At 44.7% G+C, this 24,796-nt stretch overlaps 1 protein-coding gene across 1 annotated transcript in view; it reads right to left on the bottom strand.

Moving 5' to 3' along the window:
• Positions 1-21,476, bottom strand: part of CABCOCO1 (ciliary associated calcium binding coiled-coil 1) — a 101,321-nt gene extending 79,845 nt beyond the window's left edge. The window contains exons 1-2 of the mRNA XM_040361999.1: positions 21,293-21,476; positions 5,109-5,253 (exon numbers count right to left, since the gene is read on the bottom strand). Of these exons, the coding sequence (XP_040217933.1) occupies positions 5,109-5,253; positions 21,293-21,458 (311 nt within the window). The 5' untranslated portion in view covers positions 21,459-21,476. The remainder of the gene's footprint in view (positions 1-5,108; positions 5,254-21,292) is intronic.
• Positions 21,477-24,796: the final 3,320 nt, after the last annotated feature.

Genomic DNA, 24,796 nt, shown 5'->3' on the forward strand with positions numbered 1-24,796 from the left:
ATCACAACTTACTATTTGCCTAGTGGAGAAATCATGGGGTCAAAAGGGGTAAAAGCATTCAGAGCCAAGTTTTGAGTCGGCATTTGTCACTGGCTATAAATATGCCAAAAAATATGGTTGGATAAAGTAACTCATGCAGTTAAAATAGCTTAGGTTGCTCAGTGAACTAGTCCTTACGAGCAAGGAAACATATGCATGACAATATCATCATGCAACTTTATTGACAACCTAGCTGTCCCAGGGTCTGTGGGAGCTAAAGTGTTTACCTGCCACTGCCAATTATGCACACCTATTCTATAAGGTAAAGAACAATTTGCACTGTGCAGTAACTCATCTCAATCAATTATAGTTCATAAAATACTGATGTGACTAATGTGCATAATGGTTAATTTTATATAAGGGACCTCAGCAGATACCCATTTATAGATTGAAGTCTAATGCCCCGTACACACGATGAGATTATGGGACGAATAATCGTCTGGTTTTTTTTTTTGCATGCCAAACGCACGTCGAATCTGATGAGTTTACTAAAGTCACGAAAATTCTCATACGACAAAATAAAAATTCAGAAGTGATGTCATGTGTTGTAATGCATTTGTATTGCATTTTTGAACAACAGCTGTACTGATTAAACGAAAATCTTACGATCTGGCATTCTACAAAAAAAATTACGTGCATGTCCGATAGAATAATATCGGATGAACTGTCATGATCGGCTCTCGAAAAGCTCTGTTCTAACGACCCGATTATCGTACGATCGCTTCTAAAGCGGCATTTTTCGAACGATTTTCGGATCGTGTATACGGGGCTTAAGTTTAGTGAAAAATTTATGTATAGAGGCTTTTGACAGGTGGCGAGGAAGCAAAATGTTGCCACCTCACCGCCTTGTTTTAAACCGGTAAAGCGTGCACAAGTTATGCATTGCACACAGTTGCAAGGCAGTTGTGGCACAGGCTCTCATTAAGAAGTTATTGCCTTCGAAATGCGTCAGCCAGTAAGGACCCTGGTGACATCCACCTGTTACTCTGGAGTGTGCTGTACCTATGACTACAGGGCTACAGATGAGTAGCTTGATAAGTGGTTTTAATTCACATGTTCATCATGAGTATAATTTATGATTTCTTCTTATTAAATGCTGTTTGATAATGCACTAGGCTGGTGCGCCCTTTTTTGTTCATTTTTTGCAGTTGTGGCACAAGTCTGTTTACTTAAGTGGGTCATGTTTGTCGGGGGTACTGCTCACTGAACATAGTGGGTATCATTTTTGCTGTTGCTGCAAAATAAAGCATTGTGCCCACATCATGCGTACACCTCTGTCTGGTTAACTTTACAACATAAGAAAGGGCGGGTTTGCAGTAAAAATTCAGCTCAGCCGCCTATTTTTACTGCCTCCCCAACTGTAGGTGTAAACGACCCCTTAGAGCAGAGGTGTGTTGGTAATTGTGACTTATTTAGGTCAACAGACTTATTTTCTCCCGATTACTGAGTCAATGGTGGGTCTCTGTTGTTCCTATAGATATGCATGTAAAATTATGTAAGCTTGTGTGCTTTTTAGCAGCTGGTGAGATCATGTGTCCCTGGATTGTTCATAAACATGTGATCGTCCTCATAAATTGATAACTAACAGTAGTGGGAAGATGCAGGGCCATCTTTAATATTGATTGGACCGTGGGCAAAAAAATTCTTGGGCCCCCAATGCAATTTCGCTCTCCATCAGTTTACTGTATCAGATCAGGCAGCGATCGCGATTGGTTACCAGAGGTTACAGCATATCATTACCGCTTACTGACTGGTTGCTAGAGGTTACAGCACACATTACGGCTAACTGATTAGTGGATATGATTTCTGCTTGTTGATTGGTTGCTAGAGATTACTGTACAGTAATACTGCTCACTGATTGGTTGCTAGAGGTTAGAGCACATCATCTCCTCACTGCCTGCACACCATGGACTGGGGAGGTGAGCGGACCCATCAATATACAGACAAGGGAATTTAAACTAGGATAGTTGGCAAGTATGAGGCTGCTGCTTTGGGCTCTACAACAATGACAGGGCCCAAGACAGCTTCCCCTTTTGCCCTGCCTTAAAGATGACCCTGGGAAAATGTACCATGTAGTGAGTTTTTTGAGCAACCATCCTACATATCCCAGATCAATAGATTACAGCCTTTTTGACCGCAGACTGCGAAGCTGAGGGCCCATTTTTTCTGGTGAGTGGGGTCACCGAAGGGGGAGTGTGGCACCTCACACTTTGCAAGTTTGGAGCACCGTTGCACTTTTTTCCATTACTATATGAGCACCAATCACTTTACAGATTTGTGTATATTATATATATTTTTTGTTGCATTTTGATTTTGTATGGCACAAGCATATTGATTTAAATGGCACCAACCACCATGAATTGTATAGAATAATATATGCTGCCAGCACTTTTTCATATTTATTTCCATCACTGTTAATCTAACATTGACACCCGCAGCAGATTGCATGGAGGCTGTGCGATTGCTATGCAGTGCGAATGCAGGGAAATGCAGCGAATCATGTGTGTTTCCTGCATCGCATCAGTGTGAACCAGGGCTGATAAATCTGTGTTTACCTTTAAAATAGCTACAGGTAATGATGATTTCATAGATAGTTACTGAAAGTAACCTCTGCTTTTACTTCTGCTTATGTTTAATGTACACTGCAAACCATGACCACAAAGGATCAGTTCCATACAGAGGGAAAGTCCAGCGCAAAAAAACAGAAGTTGTCTAAAATTATCAACGATCGTTGCTAACACCTGCGTCTGATCAATCGTCATGAACATCTGACCAATGACCAAACACTATAATGACTTGCATCTTTTCTCTTTGTAGTCAGGGGCTGGACTTCAAAACCATGAAGAAAGAGACATTTCCCTCTTGACAATCATTTTACTTTCATTATCTACTGATATACTGATGTTATGCTGTGCCATTTTCCTCTGGCTAGCAGGGGGAGAGCTAAAGCCAAGCAACCCCATAAACTTTAATACAGGGCACTTGGAATCCTGGGGATTGTAGTCAGAAATTATAAGCATGTAATACAGGAACTGACTCTCTGAAACAGATTCCAGTGTGCACTGGGCAGAAGAAGGGGTTAGCAAGGGATTGTTTAATAAACTGCCTGGGAAAGCGGGCTGTCTTGGCACCAAGGAAAGCAAGGAGAGCAGATCTGCTACAGGCTGACAGACTGGTAAGATGCCAGACCAGCAGGGGCCGCGCCTGAGACCAAGGAAGAGACGGCCAAGGCCAGGAGAGGGCTGGCAGCCTTAGGCCTGGGGGGCAAGTCCAGTCAAGTGGCCCATAGAGCGAGGACAAGTGATGGATGGAGGAAAACAGTCTAAGATTTTTCATGATCACAAGAGTCCACACAGAGGCCCCCCTTACATCAGAGTCTGCACAGAGGCCTCCCTTACATCAAAGTCCACACAGAGGCCCCCCTTACATCAGAGTCAGCACAGAGGCCCCCCTTACATCAGAGTCCGCACAGAGGCCCCCCTTACATCAGAGTCTGCACAGAGGCCTCCCCTTACATCAGAGTCCACACAGAGCCTCCCCTTAAATCAGAGACCTCGTGTCTATGCAGAGGGAGAAGGGGATGTCAGCGCTGGTGTGTGAGACGAGACATAGCTCAGCTCTGCAGCCATCTACCTCGGAGCTGACACAGGCACGGCTGCACAGTGGGAGGTGAGCAGCGGCCGTGACCTGTGTTAACAGAGCTCCAGCAGGCATATTCCTGCTCTGCAAAAAACAGCATTTGGTAGTGGCGGCTGGTGGCTGTGTATGTTGTCACCAGCCCGGGGGGAGATTTCCACCCTGTCCCCCCTGCCAGCCCTCCCCTGGCCAAGGCCACTTGACATAGACCACAGCAAGCTTGTATTGCTGCAGCAGAGACCGGAGAGACCCTCTTATTCCCAACACTGATCATCAGAGACAATTAAAGAGAGAAAGGGAGCCCCTTTCAAAGTGATGGTTCACAGCTGCACCACAGGGACTCAGCATCAACTATTCACATTGTTAGCAGAAAATGAGTCACTGGAGACAGGATATTAAGTCTATCACAGCCATACTGCACCTGTGCCATACCTATTCAGCATCTATACCACATCCATAACGCATCTATACTGCGCCTATACCAACTTTATAATGCATTATACCAAACATCCACCCTTGCATCTTTGCCAATTAGACTATACTATACCTATACTGTACCTATATTGTATGCAGGTTAACTGAGACTGCCGTTAAGTGCACTGACGATCTTAAAGAGCCCAACATTAGCCGGTAGAAGAACATCTCAAAGGACTGCCCCTCCCTTTATACTTATGCTGCAAGCCCTTTTGTTCCCCTGCTCCCCCCCACTACCAATCACCTTTTCTTTTGGACAGTGCATACCCAGTCAGAATCGCCTTCATAAAATGTGCTCTGGAAGCATTGTTCCAGCACTCAGTAGATTAAGCTTCATTACTACCCTCTGCTGCACTCTAGGTGACCGTGCTACTGTTTATGCTGATCTGGACTTCAAGTGTCATGGTACTACTGATCGCTCTGTATGCTAAATTGTGGTATTGCTTTGTTAATTAATATTCATGCTTGTCTCTTTACCCACCATATTGGGTAACAATTTATACATTTTACCTTTACTAACTGATTCAGTGCCATTTTTTTTGGACATGGTAGTATTAATGGTCACCAGATATTATCTGTGATTTTTGTGGTAGTGCATGCTTTATAGACTCAACTTTCAATGTGTCAGAGAGGCTAAAGTTCTCATGGAGGTCGAGGCAAAGAGCAGAAGACCCATCTGAACCAGCAGCCACTATGGGTGGTAGCACTACATGTTATAAATACTCATGTCAATCATATAATAAATTTAGACAGTTCCAGCAATAAGCTATACAGCTACAAGTGCAGTGGATTTTTTATTTATTTTTGCCCATGTGCAAGAGGCCTTAAAAAACAATATATACTTTATTCAAAACTTCCACCCTGCCTCAAAGAAACAATGCCACTGCATAAAATTATTAAATTTTAAGGACATAATAATAGGTTATTATAGATTAGAAATTAAATAAATGTACACATACCTCATTTTAAGGTAGTCAATTATATCTTTAGCTTGTTCAACACTGAAGAAAGAGAGCTTCCCATTGGCCTTCAGTAGGCTGTGTCCTATTCCAGCCATCGCTCTTGCCAGCTCAGTTATATTCTCGTCTAGGGATAAGTGTCTGGCTGAAAAGTAAAACAAATCATGGAGTAGTTGTAAATCTTTATCCTTAAAAGAGATGTATGGCTTTAAAAAAAATAAACAATTATACTCACCTAAATGGCTGCAGCACTGATCCCAGCTGCGTCGGTCCCCCACCACATCTAAGACGGAGAACAGAGCGATCAAAGGCCCATTTCTTAGTCTTCAACCTGTAGAGAGCTGGTGACTGTCAATCACCAGCTCTCTGCTCTGCCCCTCCAGCACTCACTAGAGTATTGTGTATAGCTGTGGTGGGGGTTTGAACAGCTGGCTCAGTCTCTGAGGGGCTCGCTAAGAGACTGAGCCCGATTCCAGTAAATTCCGACCTTTCCTGAGCCTGGGCGGCTGTGTGACAGTGTGCTTTAGCCTGCTGTTATCTGAAAAAGGGTCGCAGGAGTGCAGAACAAACTGCACCCTGGTCTGAGGAGTCTCGATTTCAGCTGCGACATTCAGATGGTAGGGCCAGAGGCCCCAGCTGAATGGGGGCCCTGTTTTTTCACCAAAGCAACTGGTCCTTGAGCCCACGCTGCCCCGAAATTGGGGGCCCCATGATGGCACTGAGAGTGATAGATACACAGGGGAGGCAGTCTGCCTCCTACCTACTTGATGTCTGTTTACCTGCACTGTCATCATTGTAGGGGCCCCAGAGCATTACTTTGCCCAGGGGCCCATGATGCTATTAAGACTGCCCTGGCTGGTAGTGGTGGTGTAATGGTGTGGGGGATATTTTCTTTGTACACTCTGGGCCCCTTAGTACCAATTGAGAATTGTTTAAATGCCACAGCCTACCTGAGTATTGTTGTTGACCTTGTCCATCCCTTTATGACTACAGTGTACCCATCTTCAGATGGCTACTTCCAGCAGGATATCGCACCATGTCACAAATCTCAAATCATCTCACCACTGTTTTTTTGTTTCCAATGTTTTTATAAAATTTCCAAGTAGAAATACAATAATAGGACAGGTATAGTCTGTCCAAGCAGTATAATTCAAGTTACAGGTACGAGTCAATGAGAATACAACAGTATAACCAGCGCATGAGAGTTACCCAAATTTTTATACCACAAAACTGTCAACGGATATATAGGGAAAAAAAATAAAAAAAATGGGGGGATTAACCAGAACTACTACCGGGCCTCCCGGCGGGGAGCCCAACTGATCTCAAAGACCCGTTACTCAGTAAAACAAGAGTAATATGCATCGGCAATAAAATAATAATGAGAAAAATAAAAAGAACAGAAAAGCACCAAAGAGAAAAAGACTAGAAAAACAGGAAAGGGAAGGAAGAAAGAAGGAAGAGATGGGGGGAGCACTCCAGCATCAAAGGGTCATTCACCAGTAGTAATCTACATCTCACGTAGTCGTGAGATAGTCAATCCAAGGGTCCCAGATCCTGTGAAACATTGCAACCTTGTCTGCCAGGATGGCGGATAGCCTCTCATTCACCATTATCCAAGATAATTTAGCCTTCAGCAGATAGAAAGGAACGGTGGGGGACCTCCAGGACCTTGCTATTGAAATCCTAGCCGCTGTAAATATGTATGCTATTAGCTTTTTTGTACATTTCGATATTCCCTTGATCGGACGTCCCAACAGTGCATCCAGGGGCGACTTACGAAGATTGACCTGAGTCAGTGAGTATATAAAGTTGTACGTACGGATCCAAAACCGTCTCACCTTCGGACATAGCCACCAGACGTGGTACATAGTACCGTCTGCAGCGCAACCCCTGAAGCACCGCGGGGACGCCCCAGGGACAAAGGTTGCCACTCGCGCCGGGACCATGTACCACCTCAACAATACCTTGTAATTTGCTTCTATCAAAGAGGTATTAATATAAGTTTTAGAGGCACTTTGCGACAATGTACCCCACTCAGCAAGGTCCAGTGGCTCACCCGTATCCTGCTCCCATTTCAGCATATAGTCTAACTTTTGGGAGCTAGAGGATAGGAGACTATAAATCAGGGATATATGTCCAGAATGTTTGTCAAAGGTCGTACAAAGGTGCTCCATGGGAGTACTAGTAGTAACGTCAGAAGCACGATTCAGTGATGACAAAAAATGGGCAATTTGTGTATAATGGAAAAACTCAGCATTTGGGAGTTTATATTTCTCCTGCAGGACAGACCTCGAGAGAACTCCCCTGTGGTCACAGAAGTCCGCTATCCTCAATAGACCCTTGTTGGTCCACCAGGTAAAGTCCTGGGGGTGGAGACCCGGGATAAACAGAGGATTACGAAACAGTGGTGCCAGAGGCGTATGTGGGGACTTAAACTTGTGTTTGGCCGTTAGGCGGTCCCATAGGCTGAGAGAAAATGACAGAGACGGACACATTATGGGCGGCCTCTCCTTCCCCCCAAGCCACATTAAGTGGGAGATCTCTCTGTCTGCACATACGGAGGACTCCAATTCCATCCAGAGCGGCCTGGGTCGAGCTGTATGGAAGCGGGTCAGATGGGCCAATTGAGCTGCATGAAAGTATCTGAGAAGATCAGGCACACCCAAACCCCCTCCCACTTTAGGAGTGTACAATGTCCGTCTGTTCACTCTGGGCCTCCCGTGAGCCCATATAAAATCAAGCAATTTAGCCTGGAATCTTTTGAGGTCCGCACCCACTATTGCAATCGGAAGGGTCCTGAATAGGTACAGCACCTTGGGGAGAATAGTCATTTTGATAGAATACAGCCTACCGAACCACGACGGAGGACTCCGAGACCATCTCTGAAGATCATCCAGCAGTCTACGAAACAGGGGGGGGTAGTTTCTCTTATATAGAGTGGAGAGGGTCGGGGTCAGGAAGATGCCCAGGTAAGGCAGGGCATCCTTCTGCCAGTTAAAAGTGAATGACTGTTGAAGGGCTCGAACTATGTGAGGTGGCAGGGAGACATTGAGGGCCTGGGATTTAGACTGATTCACAGATAGCCCCGAAAATGTTGCAAATTTTCCTAAGACGAGATTCAAATGGGGTATAGAGGCAACCGGGGAAGAAAGGAGCAAGAGGATGTCATCCGCAAACATAGCGCATTTATGCTCTCGGCCCCCACAGCTGACCCCTAGGATGTCCGGATGTGTTCTAATCTTAATAGCGAGAGGTTCTAAGGCCATAATGAACAGCAGGGGGGAAAGTGGGCAGCCCTGTCGGGTACCCCTACCTATGTGTATGTCCGGGGATCGATAGCCTTTAACCGAGAGACTCGCAGTCGGGGCTGTGTAGACCGAGCGAAGCGTCGTCCAAAAATTTGACCCAAACCCATACCGCCCAAGTATGAAAAAAAGGTAATTCCAAGACAGGGAATCAAATGCCTTACACAAGTCCAATGACAACAGCAAGGCACCCCGCTTCCCTCCCCCATCCCAACCAGAATTCAGGGCCGATATTATGTCTATGACGCGTCTGGTCTGATCCGAGGCCTGCCTATGAGGCACAAAGCCCACCTGATCAGGATGGATGTATTTAGGTAAAAACCCATTCATACGCGTGGCTAGTACCTTGGTTAGCAATTTAAGATCGACGTTTATCAACGATATGGGGCGGTAGTTCGCGCAATCGCCGAGATCCTTATTAGGTTTAGGAATGACGTGTATAAAGGCCCTATTTTCGTGTGGCGGGAGGGGAGAACCCTTTCTCAGGTCATTAAAAAAGGCGCAAATATGTGGGATCAATATCTCGGCGTACTTACGATAGTAATGGCCTGTGAAGCCATCAGGGCCCGGCGATTTCGATGGATTTAGGGATTTAATAGCAACTGCAATTTCACCTGGTGTAAACTCTGCCTCCATTATCTCCACATGGTCCGTGGACAGCGTGGGAAGGGGCAAGTCTCGCAGAAAGTCTTCCGCCTCAACCGCATCGAAGGTCCTCGGGGGTGTGTATAATTTAGAGTAGAACGCAGAGAATTCTTGGAGTATGGACTGGGGATTTTGAGTAATCAATCCAGATCTCAATCGCAGTTTAGGGAGACCAGGACTAAACGGCCGAGGAGTCAATTTTCTTGCTAATAGTGTATTTGGTTTATCGCCTAATGTGTAATATCGGTGGCGGGCCCATCGTACGGATTTTTCCGCCTTAGTGGTCAGGCTCAAGTTCAGGGCTGTCTGGGCCTCATCAATCTGGTTTCTAAAGTCAATATGTGGGTTAGCTGTTTGGTCGCGCATAAGGCGATCAAGCTCATCCTCCTGATGTCGGATAGCCTGATCCCTTTCCCGTTTCACTCTAGAGGCCAATTGTAGTAGTACCCCCCGAATGGTGACCTTGTGGGCAGCCCAGAGTGTTCCAGGAGAAACCCCCGGGGAGGAATTTTCCTGAAAATAGAGTTGAATAGCCCTCTCCACCTCCTTTTCAAGGACAGGGTCATTCAACAGGGACTCATTTAATCGCCACGGCGAAGGGTCTGACTTCGACCAAAGGTCTGTCAACACCATTTGAACCGACGAGTGATCTGACCATGCCATAGGAGAAATTTTTGCCGACGAGACATACGGAAGCAAAGGGGTGAGTGTGAACAGGTGATCTATGCGCGAGTACGTTTTGTGGACATGGGAGTAATACGAGAAATCCCTGGCGGTAGGATGGAGGTCCCTCCAAATGTCTATTAGGTCATAGCTGTGAAGTAGTCGTGCCATAGCGCTGCTCCGTCTAGGGACGTGTCTCAAAACATCTCTCCCAGGGTTAGATTTATCAAGAACCCGATCTAACGAGGTATTGCTATCTCCCCCAAACACCACGTGACCCGCTACGTGAGGCATTATTACGTCTAACATGGAGCGAAAAAAGGACAATTGGCCTACATTAGGGGCGTAATAGGAGAGAAAGGTCACCTCCCTATCGTTAATCTTCCCCACCACCATGACATAGCGGCCTTCCTTGTCTCTAATCACAGTTGAGGGTGTAAAGGGAACCTTCTTGGCGAAACAAATCGCGACGCCACGTTTTTTATCGGGGCCATTAGACAAAAAAAATGTTGTGTATCTCGAATGTAAATATCTAGGGGCCGAGGTCTTAGAAAAATGTGTCTCCTGTAAAAGTAGGACGTCCGCCCTCATTTTGTAATAGTGCTGAAATGCTTTAGACCGTTTGGTAGGGGAATTAAGGCCCTGAACATTATGAGTCAAAATAGTGTAGCCTGCTGGATGTTTAGGGGTCATAATGGTTCGGTCTACTGTACTCACGGTTTAGAAGGCTCAGAAATCGAACTGTAGAAGTCCCCCGAAGCCCCCACCATACTTTGTTTTGACGCTGGAGTGCACCCCAGAAGAGAGAAGCTTGGAGAAAGGAAAAATAAGTTAAAGTAGGAAAAATAAAGTACAAATAAATCAAAACAGTGAGCATCACCTCGTTCTCCCCTCCCCTTCCCCCCCCTCAAAAGAGGGAGAAAAAAGGAGGAAGAAGAAAAGAGAAGGAGGAAATAGCAAAAAAGAAAAAAAAAGGGACTCCGCAGTGTAAACAACAACTGCAGAGTATCTTATGACACACCGTAAACCGGTGTGTCCCTGGGAGTAATCAACTACCAGCACTTAGCGTAAAGTCGCCTCCACCAACTAGGAGGAGGCAAGTTCACTTCAAGTGGCACGCGTTTCCACCTCAGCCCAATTCAGTCGCAAAATGAGGAGAGCGGGCTGAATCGGTCAATAGAGGTCCATAAGGAGAGCAAGGAGGGACTCAGGCCCAAGGGCCACATCCAGGTCCGTCACCTTACCGGAAAGCTAAAAAACGGTACAAACTAAGAACCAAAACATAAAATATATATAAAAGAAACATAAAGGTTAAGGCAGAGAACCCAATCTCAGGGTGGTCTCAATCACTGTCCAACCAAACCACGGCCATCGGTCAGAGAGGGCCAAACCATCACAACCTGTAAGAAAAGGTAAGCAAAGTCACAGGCATTCAGGTGTTCAAGGTGGACTTCTTGCTCTTATTAGAGCGGCCTTGCTGGGACCAGAGAGGGGACACTGGCCTATCCCTCATCTCAGAGGCGCCGGAGGGGACTCTTGGATCTGTCGAGAGTAGTCCCAATTCCCGAAGCAGCTCTTCTCCAGACTGGAAGGTAGAAAAGGAATGGGGTTTCCCCTTGTATGAGAAGGAGAGTCTAAACGGGAACGACCATCGGTATTTAATGCGGTGATTAATTAGGTGGCTCAAAAGAGGTTTCAACGCCCTCCTTTTCTGAATCGTCGATTGGGATATGTCGGCAAATATCTGAACCGAATGTTCCAGGAGGGGCACGTTTCCCTGTGACCTAGCCGCCATCATCACCTTCTCCTTAATTCTATAGTAGTGTGGCTTGACGATAATATCACGTGGTAAACCGTCAGGTCTGGGAGCCGTCAAGGCACGATGGACCCTATCTAACTCTAACTGATGAGGGGAAATGTCCGGTATCAGCTGTGTCATCAATGCATGGACAGCCTCCTCTAAGTCAAGGACCGTCTCCGGGAGACCACGCACGCGAAAGTTGTAGCGCCTGGACCTATTCTCCAGATCTTCGATCTTTGCGTTGGCCTGGTCCAGTTGGTCTTGCAGGGAGGTGATCATCCTGGAATTTTGGTTCACACGTTTAACTGTGCCATCCATTTTAGTCTCAATACTGTCCAGTCGTTCTCCAATGTTTTGAAAATCAGCCTTCATTCCGGATGTGATCATTGTACATGCCTTTGTCAATTCTTGCTGTAACAGGGCGGAAAACCTAGCCAGCAATACCGCATCTCCAGAGTAATGGGCAGTAGCGGTTACTGGGGCCTGCGATAGCGCAGAGCTAGTCTGGCTGTAGGACAGTTCAACAAGTTCCGCCATTTGTCTATCAGTGGAGGAGACAGGGGAGGCAGAGAATAGGAGTGCTCTGTCAGGGGAGCTGGAAGATGGAGAGTGCTGTGAGCAGCCAGTCTGTGGGGAGGGGAGCGGGTCTGGGGACTGTGAGGAGAAGGGATCTCTGTGCACCTCAGCTTGGATCGAGACAGAGCCAGGGCCCCACGCTGTGGTTGTCGGCGCAGAGCGCACACTGCCCCCCTTCCCAGTACCTGAGTCTCTCATCGCCATCTGAGTCATGGAGGGCTGCAGGGGTGGGAAGTCATTCACCGCCTCCATCGGCAGCTGTGTCATCCAAGGGGATCCCGGATTAAGCTGGGGACTCTCCCTCACCTCAATCCCTCCACTGCGTTCCTCGGCGGTCCGGGGAGATGAAGGCTGGGCCTGGGAGCCGCCGCGTGTCGAATCCCCCTTCCCCAGCGCCATCTTGCCTGGCGGGGACGGCTTCTGGGCCTGTGAGGATCTGGTCTGCCGGGCGCTCTGTGAAGGCTTACGCTGGTGGTGTTTGTTCCCAGCTGTCCTCCGCTGCATTCTCCGTGTAGTGATGCGGTAGAAAGACCGATCCGCTCGCTCTGGTTGCTGATTAAAACGCTGTTTAGGGCCGGAGGTGTGCGGAGCTTCTCAGAACATGTCTGATGTCGGCGCCGCGCGCATGCGCACTTCACCACTGTTTTTTTGAACATGACAATGAGTTCACTGTACTCCAATTGCCTCCTCAGTCATCAGATCTCAATCCAATAGAGCACCTTTGGGACAGTGGAGGTGCGTCCAAAAGGGAGCACGGGTGCCTCCCCTTCTCTCCAGCCACCGTCTCTATCACCAATAGATAGTAAAGTGAATATTCATGAATGCATGAATCTAACACTGAACCGCCAATCAGGTGCTCAGGTCTGTTGCCCGTCACCTGATTGGCTTAAACGACAGGCGATGTGATTGGATGCCTATCGGGTGTCCAATCATTGGAGAGGACGGGAGGAGCGAGTGGGAGAAGACATCGAGGACATGAAGAAGCATAGAGTGGAATGGAGGACACCACTTGCTCTCAGGCGGGCAGGGGGGCACAGTGGCAGCATTTGATGGGCACACTGGGAGCATTTAATGGCACACTGGTAGCATTTGATGGGGCACAATGGCAGTGTTTGATGGCACAGTAGCAGCGTTTGATGGGCAAAGTTGCTGCGTTTGATGGGCACATTGGCGGCATTTGATGGGCACAGTGGCGCCGTTTGGCACAGTGGCAGCATTCAATGGGCACAGTGGGAGCATTTGATGGCACAGTGGCAGCATTTGATGGGCACAGTGGGAGCATTTGATGGCACAGTGGCAGCATTTGAGGGGCACAGTGGGAGCATTTGATGGGGCACAGTGGCAGCATTTGATGGGCACAGTGGCTGCGTTTGATGGGCACATTGGCGGCATTTGATGGGCACAGTGTCGCAGTTTGATGGTATAGTGGCTGCGTTTGATGGTATAGTGGCTGCGTTTGATGGCACAGTGGCTGTGTTTGATAGGCACAGTGGCTGTGTTTGATGGGCACAGTGGCTGTGTTTGAGGGCACAGGGGCTGCAATTCATGGGGCGAGGGGTTTCAGAATTTTTCAGTTTGTTTGCGCCCCCCAAAAAATTTTGAGCACCAGCTGCCACTGCTTTGGGAATGCGGTGGAACAGAAGATTTACATCATGGATATGCAGCGATAAATCTGTAGTAACTGCGTGATGCTATCATGTCACTATGAACCAAAATCTCTGAGCAATGTTTCCAACACATTGTTGAATCTATGCCACAAAGAATTACAGCAGTTCTGAAGGCAAAAGGGGGTCCAACCCGGTACTAGCAAGGTATACCTAAAAAAGTGATCGATGAGTGTAGGGTCTGCTTAAAGAGTAGCTGAACCTTATGTTTTTTTAGCTGTTTGTGTCCCAATGTGGATATTTCTTTTCGTTTTCTGTCTTGGATAACAACAGAAAATAAGAAAGCGATAGTCATGGAAATCCTCTCCAGAGAGCTGTCTCTGAGACAAGTATTCCAATTGGAAGATTTCCATCTCTTCTTCTTTCAGTGATAATTCAATATTTAGAATTTTTCCATCACTTTCAGTCCCGGCGAAAATGGTCACCAGGACAAAAAGCGAGTGAATCACCCAAGCAGGGACACAGACAAGAAAAAACCTTATGAGTTTTTCCATTGCCTACACTAGCCAAAATAGAAATGGCTTTAGATGCACTTTAATGATTTTTAATGGAGCTATGACTATATTAACCACTTCAATACCGGACACTTTTACTCCCTTCCTGCCTAGGCCAATTTTCAGCTGTCCCACTTTGAATGACAATTGCGCATTAACAACTTAAGGAACTGCTCACGACTATATATGTCCTGTTTTTAAAGATGGATATCTCGGTAACGGCAGCAGCTGCTGCCACAACCGAGATATCCATCTTTACTGTGAGCGGTCCTGTAAACGATAATGGTGGTCTCCGCGGCAGGATCACCGTTATCGGCGGCGGGAGAGGGCCCCCTCCCACCGCTCTCCCGCGCCCTCCGCCGCTTACCGGAGCCGTCGGTAGTGGCGGAGGCGATTGGGTCCTGTCCCCTGCTCGGCTGGAATACGAGTGAGGGCAAGATGGCCCCCACCCATCTCCATAGCATAGCAGGGCAGAAGTGACGTCAAAACATCACTTCCGCCCATGCTTCTTAAAGGAGTTGTAAAGGAAGTTTTTTTTTTTTTGCTGAAATGACTGTTTACAGGGTATAGAGACATAATAGTTAACTGATTCCCTTTAAAAATGATTAAAAATAGATAAAAATCAATCATATAATGTACCTGCAGTTTCTAGTTTCCTCTTGCATGTTGTTTCCTGCTCCTGTGATGTACAGAGCCACAGAGCCAATACAGGGCAGTGATGGTTTGGAAAACTAAACTGATTGGTGCTGAGGGGTTTTAGACACACAGTAATCACACCTCCTTGATTAGTGACCACAGAGAGAAAGCTCCCAGTACTGTGGTTATCAGGAAACAGACAACCAGGAAGTGTGGAGATCAGAGAAGAATTACAGCAACTTGAGAGCAAAAACTAACAACGAGGACATGAAAACAGCAATGCATTAAGGTAAAGGAAGCTATTAAGATAAAAAAAAAAAAAATCCTTTAAAGCAATATTTTCTTGTTGTCATTTTATTTTTTTATTTTTTTAAAGTCTAAATATGAGATCTGAGGTCTTTTTGGCCCCAGATCTCATATTTAAGAGGACCTGTCATGCTTTTTTCTATTACAAGGGATGTGTACATTCCTTGTAATAGGAATAAAAGTGATCCAATTTTTTTTTTTCAGTGTAAAAATTAATAAAATAAATAAAAATAAAAAAGAAAACCCCCAAAAAATGTTTTAAAGCGAGCTTGCGTGCGCGCATAAGCGAATGCATACGTGAGTAGCGCCCGCATATGAAAACGGTGTTCAAACCACACAAGTGAGGTATCAATAAAAATTGGGCTAAATGTTGAAAAAAAAAAAGATTTTCTTCTGTTACAACATTTTGCAAATAATTTTTCTTCATAAATTTAGGTCAAAGTCAATCCAGATGCTCCAAAATTAGAGAAAAAGGTGCCGATAATGGCACGGAAAACGTACATGTTTTTGCTGCAATTTTTCCTCAATTTTACTGTGCGCAGTGTGTTTTTTATAGGTCACGTGACTCAAAAACCACATCAAGGTGCATTATCAACAACAGGTGCGTTATTGATGCATTCTTGCTGCGTTTTCAATTAATTTAAATGGGGAGTTGCATTTTTGGTGCGTTTTTTTTTTTTATCTGACCAAAAATGTAGCAAGCAAGATTTTTAACACCACAATGGAAGCACTATGGACCAGTCTGCAGACATACATAGAATTTAAAGAGATACATTTTTCTTAAGCTAAATTTACCGATAATGGTCGACAATAAATTCATATTCATTTAAATTCAGGATTAATAAAAAATTTGAATATAATACATTTATATTTAAAAATATATATGTATTTTAAAAATTGTCGTTTTAGTTTCAGCCTGAATTTTCAGTTTCGGCACCAAAAAGTTTTCATTTCGGTGCACCTCTAGTACTGACTCATTTCTTGAGGCCCAAAAATATCAAAGACAGTAAAAATTACTCAAATTACCCCTTTTTGGAAAGTAGACAGTCCAAGGTATTTGTTTTTTGAAGTTGTAATTTTTTGTCATACATTTTAAGAAAATGAAGAAATTGAAAATGTGTCATCATATAACTGGTGTGGTGGTTATCAGGGACACCGATGAAAGTACAAAAAAAAAAGATTTTTGGGAACTCAAGATAGATGATTTAATTAAAACAGATTACAGGACCATTAAAGGAGTTGTAATGACAGAAGTTTTTTTTTATATAAAGTGTTTGTAAAAGTAAAATAAAAAAATTACAAACATATCTATACTTACCTACTCTGTGCAATATAATCGCAGAGAGCGGCCAGGAACCTCCTCTTTTCAGGTCCCCCGCCGACGCTCCTGGCCCCTCCTCTCTGGCCAGTGCCCCCATTTGGAAGCTGCAGGGTCTCAGGTAAGTAAAGGGGGGCTTAGGGGGTGATGCTGACACCTAAACATTTTTTTACCTTAATGCAAGGAATGCATTAAGGTAATTTTTTTTTAGACTTTACAACCCCTTTAATCTATTCTATGCATTAAGATAAAAAGCCTTATGTGTGCAACAGAATCCCCAGCACCCCTTATTATTTACCCGAGCCCCCTCTTTGTCCAGCAATGTCCACAAGTCCCTCTAACATCCTGAACACTCCTCCTGATTGGCTGAGACACAGCAGGGGCACCATTGGCTCTCGCGGCTGTCAATCAAATTCAGTTAGCCAATCAGGAGAGAGAGGTGCAAGGCCAAATGGCAGCTCGATGTCTGAATGGACACACGGAGCTGCAGCTTGGCTTGGGTGCCCCCATAGCAAGCTGCTTGCTGTGGGAGCATTCGACAGGAGGAAGGGGCAGGGAGCAGCGAAGAGGGAGCGAGAGGAAGAGGATCCAGGCTTTCCTGTGCAAATCCACAGCACATGTTTGTTATTTAAAAAAAAAAAACCCACAAGACTTTACAATCACTTTAAGTATTGGATATGTATGAACTATTTTTGGAGAATAAAGATATCTTTTAATGTCACTTTAAATGGCAAACATTCACCTCTCATGCTTTCTATCTTTATAACAGCCTTTACAGTGAAGCCTACCTCAACATTGACAAGTTGTAGTGTGACTATATAGAGTGGCCTAATAAACAAACACATTAAAAACAGGGTAAGTTCTAAGCTGGATAATCACACAAACACACTTTGGCTGAAGAAGTAACTAAACCAGATGACATGAAATGTTGTCACAAAGTATTCTAGCAGACATGAGATACGCGCTGATTGTACGGAACGTTCTGCAATTTCACTTCCTACAGCTATGCATGTGTGCAAAGGGCTGCAATAAATCAGGATCATAACTCATAACTCAAAGTTTTTGTTACTATTAGTAATAATATGTTTTATGTACATGTAGCAGCTTGCTCTTTTTGAGCCAGCGCTGTTGTAAATTTAGAGGGAAGTCTGAGAGTTGCTTTACCCAGACATGTGTGATTTGTGCAAATTTGGTTTCTGTTCCAGCCATGGCTGTGCTGTGAGTGACCACTATTGTTCGCCTGGGGTGTAGATGTTACTCCAGGCCAAGGCTGGTAGCAACTAGGTCAGGGAGATTTGAGTATTCTCCCTTAGCAGCCAATCAGTGGGGTTGATCGTCCTGCTGTGCATGCTGGGGAGGGGTACTTAAAGAACAGACGTCACTGGACTGGGTGGTAGATCCTGAGTCTGTCGTCCCACCACCCCCTGTGCGTGGCCCTCCTGGCCGGGGGTGCGTGTTCCTGTAATCCTGGCTCCGGGACCACATTGGTCCGGGGTTGTGATCTTTTGAGTAGGCCCAGTAGGCAGATTGGGTCTATGCATTGGAAGGTGATCCTGTGCTGTCCGTCCTGAGGGAGGAAGCCGCTTGACGAAGGACCTGTCTTGGAGAGGACCGAGCATGAGGCTGGTGTCTCAAGAGAGGCCTTGAACTTCATCGAAGGATGCACCGTTTACTGAAAGGCTGGATGGTGATCGCCTGTCAGTTTCAAGTTCCACAAGAAGTTACTCTGGAGAGATCCGGGTGCTGAATCCTGTACTGTGAGGATTCTGGACCGAAAAGTGTCTCCATCTGTGGGAAGGTCTGTGGCAGAGACGTTGCCATTTTTCCGTGTGTCACCCTGGCTGCTAGGCTAGTGAGAAAAATATATCCGGTTGCGCAAAACCCACTCTGGCTAGAGTAGCGACGAAAGCTGTGTCACTGGAAGCAGGAGTGTTTCCGGATTGAAACTACGCACCTGAATCTAGTTACCTGTTACCCTTCCACCTTCTCCCTGGATGGTGAGGAATAAGAGGTAACATGCCGCCCAAATATATCCAGCAGCTCCTTCGGGGGTAGTGCTACATACAGTATAATTTAGTCATATTCTATTGCATTTTGTAGAAGTAAATCCAGTAAGTACACACATTTCAGCAACAGAGAAAATAACAGTAAACAAGAAGTATTAGGGCCCCCATCAGGCTCACAAACTAAATTTCTCTCAGCACTTGAGAATTATATGAACATTCAGAGCTGACATGTCTCTGCAACTATAAAACACACAGGCCTTACAGTGTTTTCAACCTTTCTTCAGTCAAGGCACCCTTTAAAATGATGCACAATCTGGAGGCACCCTATTCGAAAATGTAAAGAAAGTAAACTAGTAGATTTACATAATGCAGCAACATCCACACATGTAGGACAGCCGAGGTTCAAGGTGAATTATCCTTCCACTAGTACTGACTAGTGTTCCAACGTTTCTCTTCTCTCAGTTTCTCTCCTTCATTCAACTAATGTGACCGAAGGCTGATGGAGAGGGGCAAACAAGGATGCTGCGCAATGTCCTCCTTAATGATGCAATTTGTTGTTTGAGCACTGGCGGCTTGAAGGTTGTAATGATGCACTGCTGTGGCCACAGATTCATAAAGAATTATCACTAGTTCTAAGATATGCAAACTTGCAGTACTAAACCCATTGATTAACTGTTTTCCAAAACAGTTGCATTCAAGGCATTCCATGAATGATAACTGGTACAGTTGCTTGTGTTCTCAACTGAACAGTCAAGTCATCAAATGGCTAGTATCATAACTGATCACATGTGCAGTACCATGGCAACTGCAGATCAAACAGAGGCTAAAATGGCAGCTTCCTTGGCTACAAAGGATACAAGGGTTTTGTTCCAATCTAAGATCAACTCTAATGGAGCTTACACAGTCCGATGGACTTTTTTCATTGGAAATTCCGATCGTGTGTGGGCCCCATCTGACTTTTTCCGTCGGTGTTTAGAAATAAAACATGTTTTATTTTTTTCCGATGGAAAAAAAAATGATAGGAAATTCCTATCGTCTCTGTGCAACTCCGACGTAGAAAAAACCCGTGCATGCTCAGAATCAAGTCGACGCATGCTCGGAAGCATTGAAATTAATTTTTCTCGGCTCGTTGTAGTGTTTTACGTCATCGTGTTTTGGACGATCGGAATTTAGTCTGACAGTGTGTATGCAAGACTGATGGAAGAAAATTCCATCGGAAATTACGATCGTGTGTACGAGGCTTAAGTTGGCGTACAGAGAAACTCCAGTGCTCACAGTACATGTGCCATAATGCTTCCTGCTAATGCTTCCTGCAAAGGGCTAATGAGCTGCTAGGGCACCAAAGGCTGCCAGCTTCCTAGTACCTAATGACTCATTGCTGGTCCCATTCAGATGGGATATTTACCTGCCAGCAGCTGAAAGAAAACAAAGGGGTGGTGATGCTGTCAGATATCTTTGTCCAGTAGTTAATGATATCAGCCAGCACCTGCACCTCTTTTCTTGCCCTCAGTTGTTGCCCGGGACCAGGGATGAGTCTTTTGCTGCAAGGATGCTGTCGATTGGTGAGCCAATGGTGTCCTAGCCAACAAGGGGATAAACATGAATTGAATACAGAATGTCGTGGTAGAGGAACTTTCGAGCAGAAAGAAATGCTGCCTAAGGCTCCATTCACACCTAGGCGTTTTTACGCCTGTAGCGCGACGTGCACAAACGCCAGAGGGACGAAAAGTAATGAAAGGCAATGGGGATGGTTCACATCTGAACGCCTAAACGCCTGTAGCCTGTAGCCTGTAGCTCAAAAAAGTTCCGGACCCTTTTTTGTCGCTCCTAGCGCGCGATATGCGCGTATTTGAGCGTTTTTTTTTTACATTGAAGTCAATGTAAAACGCCTGATACGCGCGTATTGCGCGTAAACACGTGCTTGTACAAGCGTTTTGACGCCTGTGTTGCTGAAATCCGGAAGAGGTATATTCACCCAGGAAGAGGAATAAAAAATTCCTAGGAGAGCAACAAGTGATGTCAGGGATGATCATTTTTCTTATTGGCTAATATGGAAAAAGACAAAGTACAAAAACGTCGAACGCCACTGTGCGAAAACGCGCGCATACGCGCATATACGCGCGACAAAAACGTCGGTAAAAATCGCCTGTAAAAACGCCTGTACGCCCTACGCCTAGGTGTGAATGGAGCCATAATGCGGTTTTAGGTGTTTCAGTTTTTCTAGTGTTTTGGGGGAAAATTCTTATAAATGTACAATGCTCCAAAGGAGTGTTTTTTTATCCTGCTTTTTTTCTGCTGCCTAGTGTGTATGGACCCTTAAAGCGGAACTTCATCTTTGATATACTTTACTTGGCCCAAACAAGCTATGTCCCTCGCTAATATCAGAGGGAGCTTTGTATTCATTGATAGAATAAATCACTTTCTCTGAATGACTGAGCGCCGCTGTGATAGACTGTGTGTCTCAGCTCCATACAGTTTATACAGCACATCCAGCGGACTCACATTAGTTATTTTGGGCCAAGCTGGCCGAAACAAACTATGTAAAGTATATAAAAAGATGGAGTTCAAACTACAAATGAAATGCTACAAGCTGGTGTAAACAATATGGGTTCATATATCTCCCATTTTCCCTTGTTATATCAATAAAATACAATTGCTAGAAACAAGAACTTTCACTGGCTATTAGCACATTTGCATACAAAAACATAAAAGATACTATGGTATTTAAACTGTATGTGTCTTTTCAATGTATAGGTGATTGCACACTTACTTTCAATATTCTCCATGAGGAAATGTAACAGCCCAATTAATCCGGTCAACTGCAGTGAGCTAAACTTGTTCTCTTTTCCCCAACAGAGTCCAGATACATAGTAATCCACCAGTATGCCTTCCTTTAAGTTTGTTTGAGTATCTTTAAAGCCGAGAAACTCTACCATTATCCTGAAAATAAAAATTTACTGAGGTTCTGAACTACATGTCACAAGCAAATCTTTAATATACAAAAAAGGGCTTAAAGGGGTTGTAAAGACAAAAATATTTTCCTCTTAAATTAAAGTCTGACAGTAGCTGATAAAGTAAAAAGTAATGTTTTGCATTATAACTAGTTTGATACCTGTTGAAATCGAGCTGTTTTATTCACCTCCAGCACTCCTGAATCGTTATTCTCACTGACTTCCTGGTTTGCGGTGCGCATTCATTCTTGCTACATCACAGCCTAATGGGAACTACAGTTCCCATTAGGCTTAACCTTCATGCCTGTGAGGGATAAGAGAGCATCTTCACGCAGGGCTGTAGTCATAGGGAGGGGGTGAGCACATTCTGCTTTCCACCATGCAAAACAGCTCAGATGCTGGTGGAAAGCAAGAAGAGGAGAGGCAGGAAATGGCATTTTCAAACCTGGATTACTGTATTTTGGAGGTCAAAAGAAAAAACGAGGTAAGTGATATTTAAATGCTCTAGCTTACAGCAATCAATTGATCTAATAAAAATCGAACCTTTAGTGTTCCTTTAAATCGGAATTTTTTTTTTTTAGTGGTTCTAGATATACAGGTGCATCTGTATCATCAAAAAGTTAATTTACTTCAGTAATTCAATTCAAAAAGTAAAACTCATATATTTTATATAGATGCGTTTCACACAAAGTGATATATTTCAAGCTTTTTGTTTATTTAATTTTGATGATTATGACTTATGACTAGGGGAAACCCAAAATTCAATACCTCGGAAAATTTAAATATTACATAAGGCCAATAAAAAAAAATTTTTAATACAGAAATGTTGTCTTACTGAAAAGTATGTCCATGTACAGTATAGTATGCACACAATACTTGGTCTGGCTTTTTTTGCATGAATTACTGCATCAATGCGGCGTGGCATGGAGGCAATCAGCCTGTGGAACTGCTGAGGTGTTATGGAAGCCCAGTGGCTTTCAGCTCATCTGCATTGTTGGGTCTGGTGTCTCTCATCTTCCTCTTGACAACACCCCACAGATTGTCTATGGGGTTTATGTCAGGTGAGTTTGCTGGCCAATCAAGCTCAGTGATACCATGGTCATTAAACTAGGTATTGGTACTTTTGGCAGTGTGGGTAGGTGCTGCTGGTAAATGAAATCAGCATCTGCATAAAGCTGGTCAGCAATGAAGCATGAAGTGCTCTAGAATTTCCTGGTAGAGGGATGTGCGGACTTTGGTGATAAAACACAGTGGACCAACACCAGCAGATGACATGGCTCCCCAAATCATTACTGACTGTGGAAACTTCACACTGGACCTCATGCAACTTGGATTCTGTGCCTTTCCACTCTTCCAGACTCTGGGAACTTGGGGCCAGATTCACAAACGAGATACGACGGCGTATCTACTGATACGCCGTCGTATCTCTGTTTCTAACTATGCGACTGATTCATAGAATCAGTTACGCATAGCTAGCCCTAAGATCCGACAGGTGAAATTGAATTACACTGTCGGATCTTAAGGATGCAATTCTAGGCCAGCCGCTAGGTGGCGAGGCCATTGCGGCCGGCGTAGAATATGCAAATGAATACTTACGGCGATCCCCGAACATCCCGAACGTCCCGTCGATCTAACTCTACGTCGTTTCCATCGAGTTACGCCGCGTAAAACTAGGGCTGAGCCCTAGTTGTCTTAAGCCATGTTAAGTATGGCCGTCGTTCCCGCGTCGAAATTTAAACATCAACGTCGTTTGCGTAAGACGTCCGTGAATGGCGCTGGACGCCATTTACGTTAACATCTAAGCAAATGACGTTGGTGCGACGTCAGTTAGCGCAATGCACGTCGGATAATTTACCCGACGGAGCATGAGCAGTACGTCCGGCGCGGGAGCGCGCCTAATTTAAATGGGACTCGCCCCATTTGATTGGGCCCGCCTTGCGCCGGACGGATTTAGGATACACCGCCGCAAATTTCCAGGTAAGTGCTTTGTGGATCGGGCACTAACTTGGGAAATTTGCGGCGGTGTAACTTAAATCGTTTAAGTTACGTTGCGCACGGGCTACGTGAATCTGGCCCTTGATATCCAAACCAAATGCAACATTTTCCACAGTCTGTGATGATTTGGGGAGACATGTCATATGCTGGTGTTGGTCCACTGTGTTTTATCAAGTCTAAAGTCAGCGTACTAGGAAATTAATTTAATGCTTCCCGCTACTGACCAGCTTTATGGAGATGCTTATTTAATTTTCCAGCAGGACTTGGCACCTGCCCCCGCTGCCAAAAATACCAATACCAATACCTGGTTTAATGACCATGGTGCTTGATTGGCCAGCAAACTCGTCTGACCTAAACCCCATAGAGAATCTGGGGGGTATTGTCAAGAGGAAGATGAGAGACACCAGACCCAACAATGCAGATGAGCTGAAAGCAACTATCAAAGCAACCATAGGCTGATCTCCTCCATGACATGCTACATTGATGCAGTAATTCATGCAAAAGGGCCCCCGGTCTAATTATTGAGAGCATTCTATACTGTACATGGACATACTATTGAGTAATGCCCTGTACACACGATCGGTTCATCCGATGAAAACGGTCTGATGGATTTTTTCATCAGATATCCGATGAAGCTGACTTTCATCAGTCTTGCCTACACACCATCAGTTAAAAAAACGATCGCGTCAGAACGCGGTGACGTAAAACACAACGACGTGCTGAGAAAAATGAAGTTCAATGCTTCCAAGCATGCGTCAACTTGATTCTGAGCATGCATGAATTTTTAACCGATGGACGTGCCCACAGACGATCGTTTTTTTTCTATCGTTTTTTTAACCATCAGATAGTTTTAAAACAAGTTCCTAGGTTTTTCACCGATGGATAAAAAAACGATGGGGCCCACACACGATCGGTTCGTCTGATTAAAACGGTCCATCAGACCGTTTTCATCAGACGAACCGATCGTGTGTACGCGGCATTAGCCAACATTTCTGTATTCAAATTATTATTATTTTTTTTATTGATCTTATGTAATATTCACATTTTCTGAGATACTGAATTTTGGGTTTTCACTAGCTGTAAGCCATAATCATCAAAATTAAAAGAAAGAAATGCTTGAAATATATCACTCTGTGTGTAACGCAGCTATTTAAAATATATGAGTTTCACGTTTTGAATTTAATTACTGAAATAAATTAACAATTTGAAGATATTTTAATTTTATGAGATGCACCTGTATATGGAAATGTGATCAGCATAAGGAAAATAGTTCACAATAGCTGCAACAGAAAATAGGCTACTAATGTTTGCTGAAGCTATACTGTTAT

Source organism: Rana temporaria, chromosome 8 (genome assembly GCF_905171775.1).
Source record: "Rana temporaria chromosome 8, aRanTem1.1, whole genome shotgun sequence".
NCBI lineage: Eukaryota > Metazoa > Chordata > Amphibia > Anura > Ranidae > Rana > Rana temporaria.